At 37.5% G+C, this 13,610-nt stretch overlaps 1 protein-coding gene across 7 annotated transcripts in view; it reads left to right on the top strand.

Annotated features, from left to right (window-relative positions):
• The window catches only part of TMEM67 (transmembrane protein 67), a 46,066-nt gene extending 36,568 nt beyond the window's left edge, over positions 1-9,498 (top strand). For all 7 annotated transcript variants that reach the window (XM_070802909.1, XM_070802907.1, XM_070802908.1 and 4 more), the window contains 5 exons: positions 3,309-3,425; positions 3,531-3,635; positions 4,216-4,318; positions 7,239-7,381; positions 8,319-9,498. In XM_070802909.1, the coding sequence (XP_070659010.1) occupies positions 3,309-3,425; positions 3,531-3,635; positions 4,216-4,318; positions 7,239-7,381; positions 8,319-8,399 (549 nt within the window). In that variant the 3' untranslated portion in view covers positions 8,400-9,498. The remainder of the gene's footprint in view (positions 1-3,308; positions 3,426-3,530; positions 3,636-4,215; positions 4,319-7,238; positions 7,382-8,318) is intronic.
• Positions 9,499-13,610: the final 4,112 nt, after the last annotated feature.

Below are 13,610 nucleotides of genomic sequence, written 5' to 3'. Positions count from 1 at the left end.
AGAAAAATATGTACCTAAGAGGAAAAACCAAGAGGATTTATTGATTAACAGACTATGCCTGTGACTTGCAAGAATTTAAAACATGGTCATAACATCTCAGTTCAGTTCACTCGCTCAGTCATGTCCGACTCTATGCGATCCCATGAACCGCAGCACGCCAGGCTTCCTTGTCCATAAACAACTGCCAGAGTCTACCCAAACCCACGTCCATTGCAACAGGGATGCCATCCAACCATCTCATCCTCTGTCGTCCCCTTCTCCTCCTGCCCTCAATCTTCCTCAGCATCAGGGTCTTTTCAAATGAGTCAGTTCTTCACATCAGGTGGCCAAAGTATTGGAGTTTCAGCTTCAACATCAGTCCTTCCAATGAACACCCAGGACTGGTTTCCTTTCAGATGGACTGGTTGGATCTCCTTGCAGTCCAAGGGACTCTTAAGAGTCTTCTCCAACACCACAGTTCAAAAGCATCAATTCTTCGGTGCTCAGCTTTCTGTATAGTCCAACTCTCATATCCATACATGACCACTGGAAAAACCATAGCCTTGACTAGACAGACCTTTGTTGGCAAAGTAATGTCTCTGCTTTTGAATATGCTATCTAGGTTGGTCATAACTTTCCTTCCAAGGAGTAAGCGTCTTTTAGAGAAACAATTTATTTAATACATTGAACTGAATCAGTTGGTTAACTGTGAGAAATTATACCTGGATTGAAGAGTTAAATTTTAAAAATGAAACTATGAAAACCTAGAAAAGAATATTTCAGTTTGGGAGATGACAAAGTGTAAAATAGAGAAAGTATCAAAGTATTATTTATTGTATAGAATATTTATTATTTATTAATATTTATTAATGTATAGAACACTTATATAGCCACAATTATATAGATAAAAGACATAGGGTAAAATTTCCATAGTAAATATGATAAAGATATTGATCACAATACTGAAAATCATATAAATCAATAAGCAAACTAAGTTAAAAGCTTAATAGAGGGAATTCCCTGGCAATCCAGTGGTTAAGACTCCATGCTTCCTTTGTAGGGGGACTGGTTTGATCCTGGTTGGGAAACTAAGATTCTGCCTATCACATGAGCACAGCCAAGAAAAAGAAAAAACAAGCAAGCAAAAAAAAAAAAAAAAAAAAGAAACTCTTCAATGACAAAAAGATTTTTTAAAATAAGTAAATAACAGAATAGACTAAAAACCTCTAAAAATATTAAACTCACAAATCATGGAGGAAATGAATGTGAAAAGAACATTTATTTTCTTCAAATTACCAAATTTATTTTAAAAAGCTAATACTTAGTAGCATCAAGGACAGGGTGTAATGGGCACTGATCTTAGGATACATTTTCATACACCTGCTGGAAAGCATTTGACAGTATATACCAAGAGCTTTCTGAGAGTTCATTATCTTCAACTTACTGATTCTATGAATCTAACTAAAGGAAATAATTAACAATGTGAATAAGTGATTACGTTCAGGATCTTTATCATGGGTTATTTATAAGGACAAAGAATACATAAAAATGAAAGAATATTAAGTAAATTGGCTTATCTATACAGTGAAACCTTCAGTTCAGTTCAGTTCAGTCGCTCAGTCATGTCTGACTCTTTGCGACCCCATGAATTGCAGAACGCCAGGCCTCCCTGTCCATCACCAACTCCCGGAGTTCACTCAGACTCATGTCCATTGAGTCAGTGCTGCCATCCAGCCATCTCATCCTCTGTCTTCCCCTTCTCCTCCTGCCCCCAGTCCCTCCCAGCATCAGAGTCTTTTCCAATGAGTCAACTCTTCGCATGTGGTGGCCAAAGTACTGGAGTTTCAGCTTCAGCATCATTCCTTCCAAAGAAATCCCAGGGCTGATCTCCTTCAGAATGGACTGGTTGGATCTCCTTGCAGTCCAAGGGACTCTCAAGAGTCTTCTCCAGCACCACAGTTCAAAAGCATCAATTCTTTAGTGCTCAGCCTTCTTCACAGTCCAACTCTCACATCCATACATGACCACTGGAAAAACCATAGCCTTGACTAGACGAACCTTTGTTGGCAAAGTAATGTCTCTGCTTTTGAATATGCTATCTAGGTTGGTCATAACTTTTCCTTCCAAGGAGTAAGCGTCTTTAATTTCATGGCTGCAGTCACCATCTGCGGTGATTTTGGAGCCCAAAAAAATTAAGTCTGACACTGTTTCCACTGTTTTCCCATGTATTTCCCATGAAGTGATGGGGACCAGATGCCATGATCTTCGTTTTCTGAATGTTGAGCTTTAAGCCAACTTCACTTTTCACTCTCCACTTTCACTTTCATCAAGAGGCTTTTTAGTTCCTCTTCACTTTCTGCCATAAGAGTGAAACCTTAGGTAAACATTAAAACTCATGTTTTATAGAACATTTAATGATCCCAAGAGTTGCTCAGAATATAATGTTACATGAAAAAGAAATCAGTATGATCCAGATTTTATACCATCTCTATGCATATGCCTAGACAACAACTAATGAAATACCTTAAAATACTGGTATCTCTTGGTGTTGCAATTATAGACGAATTTTTTTCTTTTTGTATTTCTCTGTGTTTTATAAATTCTCTATAATCAGGATTTTTTTTAATAAAGAAATTCACTACGCATAGACTGCCTTTAAGTCAGTAGAAAACCAAGTGTCATGTTTGCAGCTTAGGTTTAGACAAAGGAGGAGAATGTTAAGCTCCAGAGTAGCCAAATAAAGTTAAGAATGGAGGCAAGAATACTTAAACTGAACCATGAAGCATCTATGAGAATTGGCTAGGTCAGGGGTAGGATAAAATGTTACAGACTTATGGTTCTCGGGAATCAAATTGTGTCAAAGAGACTTGCAGTAGATATCTGATCTGTAACATTAACCATTGGGTCATGTATCACTACCTTTTTAGTGAAATTAATTGAGGAAGTGTATTCATTGTTTAGAGAACAAAAAAGACCATTTATAAAAGTTGCTAATTCTAAGACTAGACTTTTTATCATTTATTAAAGAGCAATAAATTGATTATAAAGAAAGCTAAGACTATCAATATATGGTGAACTTAGTAGGATTTTTTTTTTTTTAAGTAGGGAGGAGTAAAGCCACCTGCACAGGGGTATAATGAAGTAGAAATGAGTAAGACCTGGAGCGTAGTGAACCTTGGGTGCTGTTACAATTGCTTTGTCTCAAATAGAGTTTCCGTACAACTTCAGTTGGCTTCCAAGTCTTATAATATTAAATATTGCATCTTCTTTTTTAGATAGGCAGAATTTTTATTATCTTGATCTTAACATAAATTTTTTTAACTTTTCAGGAAAATTTATGTAGCCAAAGAGGTTTGGTACCTAATACAGATGGTCAGACTTTTCAGATTGCAATTTCTAGCCAGATGAGGCAACACTATGACAGAATTCATGAGACACTAACAAGGGTTTGTATAACTATAATTCAGATATATTTTCTCAATATTTCGTATTATTTAGATACTGAGAACGTAAGGCATGTTTCATTTACCCTTGTCTCTTTTTCACATTAGAAAAATGGCCCTGCTAGACTATTGAGTTCCTCAGGAAGTACTTTCGAGCAGAGTGTAAAAGCATATCATACTATGAATAAATTTCTTGGCTCTTTCATCGATCATGTATGTATCGTCATTTATTTTTAAGCTAGAGTCAAAATGCAGTATTTAAAAAGGGTAACCAGGAATGTCAGTTATTTCTTCTGTCAACCAAGTCAGTGAACTTAGAACCCTTGTGGGGTTGGTTGGTTGGTTGTTTTGCTGTAAAAACTAATACTGTTTTGGCTGAAAAAATTAATACTTTGTGGATGGAGTTAGGTTATGTAAAAGTAAAACGAGATTTTTACATGTCTGTTAGCATGATGATTACCTTAAAATATGTCTATACTGGAATTTTGTTAGTTACCAAATATTATCAATTATTTATTGTAGAAATATGTTATGGTGTATTCATGAAAAGTTCATTATAAACTGATTTTCAGTACATCTAGCCCTAAGTACTACTATCAGCATTTAAAATTTAAAACATTCTTAAAGAGAATTTTGTTATAAAGTCCAGTGTAATAAATTGTCTTGGAAGAACCAAACCCAAAGATTTTCTTTGGGTACTTTCATTTTTATTTTTCTTTCCTTCTGATTTTGTAAAAATTGGGAAGCATTTATTTCACTGCTATTTTCAAATGATTCTTATTTTTTCTATTAGGTTCATAAGGAAATGGACTACTTTATAAAAGATAAATTGCTTCTTGAAAGAATTCTTGGCATGGAATTCATGGAACCAATGGAAAAAAGCATCTTTTACAATGGTATCCTTCAAATGCCTTTGCTGAACTTTATTTTTATTTCCCAAGCTTGAAAGAACATAATTGTAGTTATTTTCTTTTGATTTTATACCTTTATCTAGGAAACTTAGTAAACTTTAAGGAATTATAGGAGTTTTCTATGTCCCATTTTATTATAGGTCATGTAGGAAGAAATATATATATACAAGATAATTATTCTACAAAAAAGTAAAAAATGAAGCTGAATTTTAAAATCAGTTGTACACATGGAAGAGATAGTAAAACAAATACATAGAAGTTTATGTATTGAAATATTCATTCAGTGGCACACTTATGAAACATTTAAAGAAGAAGAATGTTTATGATTTATCTTAAGTTTTCATTTTATCCAGCTTCTTAAGAATGGCACATATGTATGACAGGAGTAGTGACTAAAATGGTTATTTTATCATTAAAAAGAAAGTATATATGTCACTTTTAATATATATGTTAATAACCGCTTGTGTGGCTTGGAAGAATGGAAATGGTATGCTATACCCAGTGTCCTGGCCTGGATATCACTCACCCTGGTGTTATTGAGAAGTACATGTTGTGCCAGTCCTGGGATACACAGACCAATGGTCCCTCCCTTGGGCATCTTGATAGCAGATTGTGGAAGGCAGGCATGTGATGGATGAGTGGAGTGATGCTGGGATAGAAGTGTGTGCAGACACGAGTTATACTGGGTGTGGAAAGGAAACTTAGCTAGACGCAGAGTGAAGCCAGATGACAACATGGTGAAGTTTGAACTGGGTCTTAAAAATAAGTTAGTTGTCAAACAGGAGGGTCCAGGGAAGAGAGGTGAAGATATTTGTGCAGAAGGGGGAAAGGGCATTATGTACTTAATGAACTTTATGATTGAAGCCTGGAATGGAGTGAGAGAGTTGCATGAATGATAAAGAAGGCAGAGACTGAATCCCAAAGGCCTTGTCTCACACCTTAAGGAGTTTTGCTTTATTTTATCTGTAGAGCACTTGTTTTCAAAAACATTTTTAAAAAATGTTTTGTCCTACAGGACATGCACTGGTTGCTCCATGAAGGTATGAGAAGAAAATATTAAAATGTCTATTTGTATATTTGCAATTCCATCATTCTTAATTTATATATTTTTAAAATTATATGCAGTAGTAATTCATAAACTATGCCTATTCTGAGATGCATGCTCAACATCTTATTCTGATAGGGATACATGATCAAAATAATTTGGAAACCACTTCTAATGAACATGGATGTCATCAGAAAGCCTTCATATCTGATTGATAAATTGGAAGAATTATTTTGACGGGAGTTAAACAGATGCAAGACTATAATAATATAACTTAGTCATTAAGAATATAGCTTTCAGAGTCTTCTGGTCTTGGGTTTGAAATCTGCTCCTAGTTTTGTGAACTTGAGAAAGTTGTTTTCCTTTCTGAACTTTAATTATTAAACTTCGGTAAAGTATAACCTTCTAAAGGTTGTTGTGTTTACATATGTGTAATCATTGGGTACAGAACCTGGTGTGGGTGGGCACTCAGTAAAGTGATGTTGTTAGCATTTCTAATAATAATAATAATACAGTCATCATCACCATCTTCATCTCTTTTGGGAAATGAGAATACGAGCAAAGGCAGTAGCGATGGGGATAAAGAGGAAGAGATGGCCAGAAATGTTAAGGGAAAGAAGGGGTAGGAGAGAAAGAGCAGTCAAAAATGATGAGGAGTTCTAGCTTGATGAGGTGGCTGGCGGTGGTGCCACCCTTCACCGAGACACAGAGTGCAGGTGGAGGATCAGGTTGTGAGGGGAAGAGGATGAGTTCGGTTTTGAGTATGTGGTGTCTATGGTACCTTTGGGACATCTCGGAAGAGATGTCCAGTCAGCCATTAAATGTAAGGGACTGGGGGACTGGATCTGAGGGGAAAGTGAAAGTGCACAGTAAGTTGGGAAATCTCATCAGAGGAGGTCATTGCTGGAGCAACAGCAGTGAAAGATTGCTCAGGAAGAGTCTACAGAGCTGGCTTGTTTGTTAGAATATGTATACAAGTATATGTACAGAAGTGCACGTCTTGTAAGGATATAGCTTAATGCTCAGTGAATTTTCACAAACTGAATATATTCCTGTAACTAGCATCCTGATCAAAAAAGAGTGTTATAAACAAGCCAGATGCCCTCTTGTATAAAAACAAGGGTCCTAACTGAGTGTTCGTGGGCTGCTGCATCGCTGAAGAGGCTCTGGCCCTCCCTGAAATTGTGTGCGAGAATCATATGTGTGTGCTTTCCCCACTGCCTCTTGTGAAAGGGCCTGTACCTTTCATTAGAATCTTAAAAGGGTGTTCACATCCCCAAAAGGATGAAGCCACCCCAGCTTGGAGAATGAAAAGAGGTCTCAGAGCAGAACCTAAATTGTAACACTCTTCTAGTCCTTGCTGGTTTTGTTTTGCCTTAAAAAAAAATTGAAATATAGTTGATTTACAATGCTGTGTTTTTATTTACAATGCTGTGCTATACAAGAGAGTGTGTTTTGCTTTTTAAATTTCATCTATCTTCAAGAATTTTTCTAAGATTCTTTAACCTTTAGTTATATAAACAAATAGAGAAAGGACCATTACCTGGTCATTGAAAATATAGACTGTATACTTAAATTAGTAACAGTTACCAAGCTTTTGCTGCAAATGTTAAAACTACTTTCCTTGGTTAACCTTTTATATTAGCAAATTTAATACCCCTTGTTTATTTTTTATAAGTCATGAAGTATTTTTTCTTTTTTTTTAATTCAAGTATAATTGACATATAATACCATGGAGTATTATAGTAACTAGTTGTTTTTAAATATCCAAGTTTTATCACCAGAAATTTACCACATGTTTATTATTCTATTTTTAAATTTCTAATTTACATCTTCTAAATTGCCTTTTTTTTTTAATAGATGAAGGATATTCTTTCAGCAGTGTTCTGTATTATGGAAATGAAGCTACTCTTCTTATTTATGATCTGATGTTCTTCTGTGTTGTGGATTTGGCTTGCCAAAATTTTATTTTAGCAGCCTTCCTTACATACCTACAACAAGAGGTAAATTTAAGAATTTTTTGTGGATTTCTTTGAAGAGAAATATGTGAGAAGTAGATATTTATTTTTATTGCAGAGAGTAACAATGTCTACTTTCACTCAGAATTTATAAAGATTTAGAATTTGATTAGCCCTGCCAAAGAAAGGAAAAACATTTCAACCAAGTTCATTCTACACTCTCCTTCAGAGTCAGTGAAATACCAAGGACTCGTGGAGGGCATAAGTTGCTTGAGCAAATGTGAAAGAAATCCAGTAGGAAGACATTTAAGTTACCTTTCTCTCTTAGATGCCAGCATTGAGCAGAATTAGAATTGCGTTTACCATCTGCACCAGATGTTACCATTACAGAAAGGCAAACTCTGAGATCTAGCTCAGGGCTCAGCCAGTGTAACTTTCAATTCACACATCACCTGCCTGCTTGGATGAAAAAACAGCTGTGTGGATCAGTGTGGAACCTGAAACGGAGACTTCAAGAAAAGCCAAGTTTGTTCTAGAAATGTTAGCATTCGTTATCACCCACATGTTCCCCACTTAGGTCAAAGTAGTGTATGAGTTAGTGGTGTGATGGGTTAGTTCTTGATAGAGACCTAGAATTATGAACAAATTTTGTTCATAACAGTTCTTTTGGTATTTCCATAGATTTTAGAGCTAGGGGAAACTTGTCTTGCCAAATATTTAAAAGTATATTCTTATGAACATAAGGGAATTTGTATTAATTTATTAAAACATATTCTGAATAGGGACATATGCTGCTTCAGTATTATGAAAGATGATAGTCTTGAAATAGTTTTGTGTATCACCATAGAATTCAGGTGTCTGATACATGAAAATAAATAGTTGCAAGAATTGGCTAGTTTAATTTAGATATTTTAACTGACATACACATTTAATTTCCTTTATATATATTTTCCCTCTGAATTGTTTTTACTTTTTTTTTCAGATTTTTAGATTTATTCGTAATGCAGTAGGACAGAAGAATTTGGCATCCAAAACACTGGTGGATCAAAGATTCCTGATTTAATTTACTGAATAGATAAAGGCAATTATGATCATGGCAAAAAAAGCTCATGATTATCAAGTTAGTTTGCCATATTTTTTAAAACTTGTAGTACAAATTATTCTATTTTTATTTGTTTTCTAATCTACAGGAAGATTTATTTTTATAACTCATAGAAACATAAACTTGCTTTGTGAATATGTAATACGATACAATGAAAAATACTGTTTTCCTGTTATGCATGGTATTTAATTTACCAGCTCGTAAACTAGATAGCTCTGACAATGGGACCAAAAAAAAAAGTCTAAATTGCTTTCAGCATAACATTTTTAAAATGATAATCAAAACAGTCCCTATCATTTGTGTCTGTAAGATTATTTTATAACTAGATTTGTGTATATTTTCTCACATTGAAAAAAAAAATTGATTCCAGTTCAAGCCTAGTTTTCAGTGCATTTTGTTTTACATATTTTATGGTTAAATAAATGTTGAAAGTATTTTCACGTTTGCTTAGATATTTGAAATTGTATGTGGGCTGACTCAGTTGCTCACCCTGGCAGCGAACTGATTCACTGTTGGATTAATAGGCAGTTTGTGAAATGGTACATTCTCATTCCTTTGTTTCTCTGCATTATTAGGTCAATATGCTGTTTCCATGAAGTATATTTATATCTATAATATATAAATATCATTTATATTATTGAGCTGTAATATGTGACATTTCCCCCAAGATAGTTTTTTATATATTTTAATTACTCAACATTCTAAAAGCACTTCCAAACTTTTGCTCTTTAATTGTGTTTAAAGATTATAAGTAACAGGTGAACTGTAAGTTATCATGTTATGTGAAAGTGGTTTATTGAAAGCAAACTTAGGCCTGAGCCATGTAGCCAATAATTCTCTGATATCATTTTTTTTCAAAATACTCTTTAATAATCCTTTTCATTGGATACTATGAACTTAAAAGTCACCTTATTCAAGTATAATGGTCATTAATGCCCAAAGCAACATTTCTTTCTGCCTTCTGGTTAATGCTGTGTAAATACCTAAATGTATTGCTATGTAAATATTGTTTATATTACTAAATTGAAAATATAGAATAAAGCATTTAGTGTTTCTCTTTCCTGTTTGATTTAGTATATATTTTGTGAAATAGCATTTAGGAATACACTGCTGGATCTGGTGTCCCCAGCCACTGCTGAAGTTGAATCCTTTAAAAGCGTTACTGGAACTTTGAGGATGACTGAGGAGAAAGAGGGGAGGCTAATAAGTTGAGGATCTGAAACTCCGCTTTCTTAAGGGTCAGCGTACAGAGATGCCTTTCTAAAAGGCTCAGAGATAAATAAACATAACAGCCTGGATTTGTAAAGCCACCTACTCAGAAGCTTATGAAAAAAATGACAACTCTCATTCCACATATGAGAAGTTAATATTCATGTGAATGTTTGTAAGTGGAAATTTCAAAAAACAGGTCAGTTGGCTCATCTGCTGATAAATTAAGGCAGAGAAAAGACATTTGAAGTAGTTTTGTACAGTATTATTTTTACTTTGGTTAGGTACATAAGAGTGCGTTCGGGTTTTCCTGTATTGTTGACTACTGTGTTCATATTGCATGATTTAAACTTTGGGATCACGTGCTTAATTCTCTGCTAGACCTGTAGTCTTTTGTCCATTTCTGTAACACCAACCCACTGTGCGTGTGTGCTCAGTCACTCAGTTGTGTCCAACTCTTTTGTGACCCCATGGACTGTACCCTGCCAGGCTCATCTGTCCACGGGATTATCCAGGCAAGAATACTGGAGTGGGTTGAAATTACCTCCTCAAGGGAATCTTCTCGACCCAGGGATCGAGCCTGCGTCTCATGTGTCTCTTGCGTTAGCAGGCAGATTCTTGGGAAGCTCCCCACCCACTGTACTTTGTATCTTATATCCCTAATTTTTCTGATTACATGGAAACATTTGGTAAATCTCTTGGTCATTTCATCATGAAGCAACCCTAGGTTCACCTAGAGGTCCTTTACAAGCTCCTGTGTGCTTCGTACCCTCCTTAGAAATGCACAGGCCCTGAAAAGAAGTCTGCACACAGTCTCTAGTATGTAATGTTTACGTTTGCTTCCTTCTTGGACTGCTTCCCTACCAAACTGCCTTTTGAGAAGGTCTGCTGTTTACCTAGATTGAGCAGCATTCAAAGTGCCCATTAATTCAGTGCTTGCAGGCATGAAACAGGTAAACGGATACTTTTTTGTTGTCTGTAAACATTGACAAAAAAAGCTGAGAGGAAATAAATATAAATGGAAGAGCAGTGTGGCTTAATGGAAAATGCTTCAGATTTAATAGCAGATGCTACATATTTGAATTAAAATTTTGCCCTTTGTCACTCACTAGCTTTGTGACTTTACACCAAGTCATTTGGCATCTTTGAGCTTCATTCCACATCTTTACAGTGGACATGATATCTTTTGCTTACCACTTGTGTCGATTAATTCATTAGGATAGACTTATAATAACCATAAACACTGGGATTTTTATGTACTTTAGTTTGAAATTTGTGCCTTCTTGCTAATAAATTCTTTGATACTAAAACTGTGGTTACTGATTTCAGTAAGTAACCAATGAAGATGCTGGGCCTTCTGCTTCAGTCACCCCAGCCTCAGTGAGGAAGAGGCCTCGGTTGATGTCACAGCCTTTAATGAAAGGAGGCAAGAAGGAGCTTTTACACCATGTTGTGAGTGTGCTTTGTGGTACACATTAGAAAAAAGGAGTAGAGAGTGGAATATCGTCTCTGGAAAGGAGGGTTTCTCTCTTAACATGTTCATTCAAGCGACACTGCTTCCCATTCCCACTCCGGAGGTGCTCAGAAGGGTAAGACAATTAGTAGAGGAAACAGGCGTGTTAACCAATTATTACAGCAATCTGAAAAGTGCTACAGCCACCAGAATGTGATGTGGGGAAAGCTCTTAGGTCTATCTGGTCATCAGGGCTTTGACCTGACAAAGTATTTGATCTAAGTTTAGACGAGTGCAGTCAAAGGAAAGTATAAGCTCTGAGATGAAGCACATGGCCATTGAGTACTATAGGTAGTTTGAATAGGTATATTTATGCTTTTTACAAATACTCTGTATATTACATTTTAACATCTTAATTTTTTTTTTTCCTGGCTAGGGAGAGACTGCCCTATTGGGACTAGCCAATTCTTAGAGGTAGCAAAAGGCTCAGCCAGAAGCGGGCCTCTGATAGCAAAACTCACCAATCCAGAGCCATACCTGCACCATCTGGCCCTAATCCCCCAGAAAGCAGCATCCCTCTGCCTTCATAATCCAGGCAACCAGGGAACTCCTTTAGCCTAGGGCCTGCTGGAGTGATTCGAGCTAGCCAGTCCCAAGTCATTACCCTGCCCTGCCTTGCCTTTCCTGCAGAATGCAGAACCTGATAAAGGCCAGGACCCAGGCTCACCCCTCGCTCCTCCCGTCGGTCTCTGTCTCCCGACCGACGCTGGTGCTTTCCCACATGGCTCTGCATGGCGTGGGTCCTGTTCCTAGGACCTGCGAGTACAATAAACTCTGTTTTCCTGAGCCTCTCCTGTTCTTCTTGGTGCTGAACCTGACTGATTCCCATAAAAGAACCCAGGACAGTGCATTTGGGGATTTTGGAGGGAGACGGTAGGAAAGGAAAACAGGAGCCGTGTCTCTAAAAGTCTTTATATCAAGCCCTGGTGTGTGGAGAGTTAGCCAAGCTAAGTTTCCACGTCTGCCTTCAAATGAATACTCAGCACCCCAGCGAATGATTGAATGGACGGGGCAAGAGACGGCCTTCCACAGTCAGATTGCTCTGGTATTATTGATGCTCTGGGGCTGGGACATTGGTGCTCCTGCCCCTCTGTTGCCTGGCTGCATGTTAACAAGAAAATATATTGCCTAAGAGAGGTGGTAAGGCATAAAGGGTAGTTGCTGCTGCTAAGTTGCTGCTAAGTCACTTCAGTCATGTCTGACTCTGTGTGACCCCATAGACAGCAGCCCACCAGGCTCCCCCGTCCCTGGGATTCTCTAGGCAAGAACACTGGAGTGGGTTGCCATTTCCTTCTCCAATGCATGAAAGTGAAAAGTGAAAGGGAAGTCGCTCAGTCATGTCCGACTCTTCGTGACCCCATGGACTGCAGCCCACCAGGCTCCTCCATCCATGGGATTTTCCAGGCAAGAGTACTGGAGTGCGTAACCTAACTAAAGGTAGTTAGTGGTTGAGAATACAGACTCTGGGGCCTACTGCCTGTGTTCAAGTCCTGGCTCCACCACTTACTAGTTGGCTAATTTGGGATGGCTTCCTCAGCTGTTGTTCAGTCGCTTAGTCGTGTCTGACTCTTTGTGACTCTATGAACTGCAGCATGCCAGGCCTCCTTGTCCTTCACTTATCTCCCAGAGTCTGCTCAAACTCATGTCCATCGAGTCCATGATGCCATCCAACCATCTCATCCTCATCTATACCTATTTCATAGAGCTATGGGGAAGATTAAATGAGTTTAATGTGTGTACAGTGCTTAGAAGAGTACCTGGCACATAGTAAATACTATGTAGTCGTAGTCAGTCAGTTCAGTCACTCAGTCGAATCCAACTCTTTGTGACCCCATGGACTACAGCACACCAGGCCTCCCTGTTCATCACCAACTCCCGGAGTTTGCTCAAACTCATGTCCATCGAGTCAGTGATGCCATCCAACCATCTCTTCCTCTGTCGTCCCCTTCTCCTGCTTTCAATCTATCCCAGAATCAAGGTCTTTTCAAATGAGCCTGCTTTCAATCTATCCCAGCATCAGGGTCTCTTCAAATGAGTCCGTTCTTTGCATCAGGTGGCCAAAGTATTGGAGTTTCAGCTTCAGTATCAGTCCTTCCAGTGAATATTCAGGACTTTTTTCCTTTATGATTGACTGGTTTGATCTCCTTGCAGTCCAAGGGACTCAAGAGTCTTCTCCAACACTACAATTCAAAAGCATCAGTTATTCAGCACTCAGCCTTCTTTACGGTCCAACTCTCACATCCATATGTGGCTATTGGAAAACCCATAGCTTTAACTATGAGGACCTTTGTTAGCAAAGTGATGTCTCTACTTTTTAATACATTGCCCAGGTTTGTCATAGCTTTTCTTCCAAGGAGCAAGTGTCTTAATTTCATGGCTGCAGTCACCATCAGCAGTGACTTTGGAGCCCCCCAAAATAAAATCTCTCACTGTTTCCATTGCTTCCCCAT

This window comes from Bos indicus, chromosome 14, assembly GCF_029378745.1.
Source record: "Bos indicus isolate NIAB-ARS_2022 breed Sahiwal x Tharparkar chromosome 14, NIAB-ARS_B.indTharparkar_mat_pri_1.0, whole genome shotgun sequence".
Taxonomy (NCBI): Eukaryota; Metazoa; Chordata; class Mammalia; order Artiodactyla; family Bovidae; genus Bos; species Bos indicus.
The sequence above is the reverse complement of the archived record's forward strand: the minus strand, read 5'-3'. Positions and strand labels throughout refer to the sequence as shown.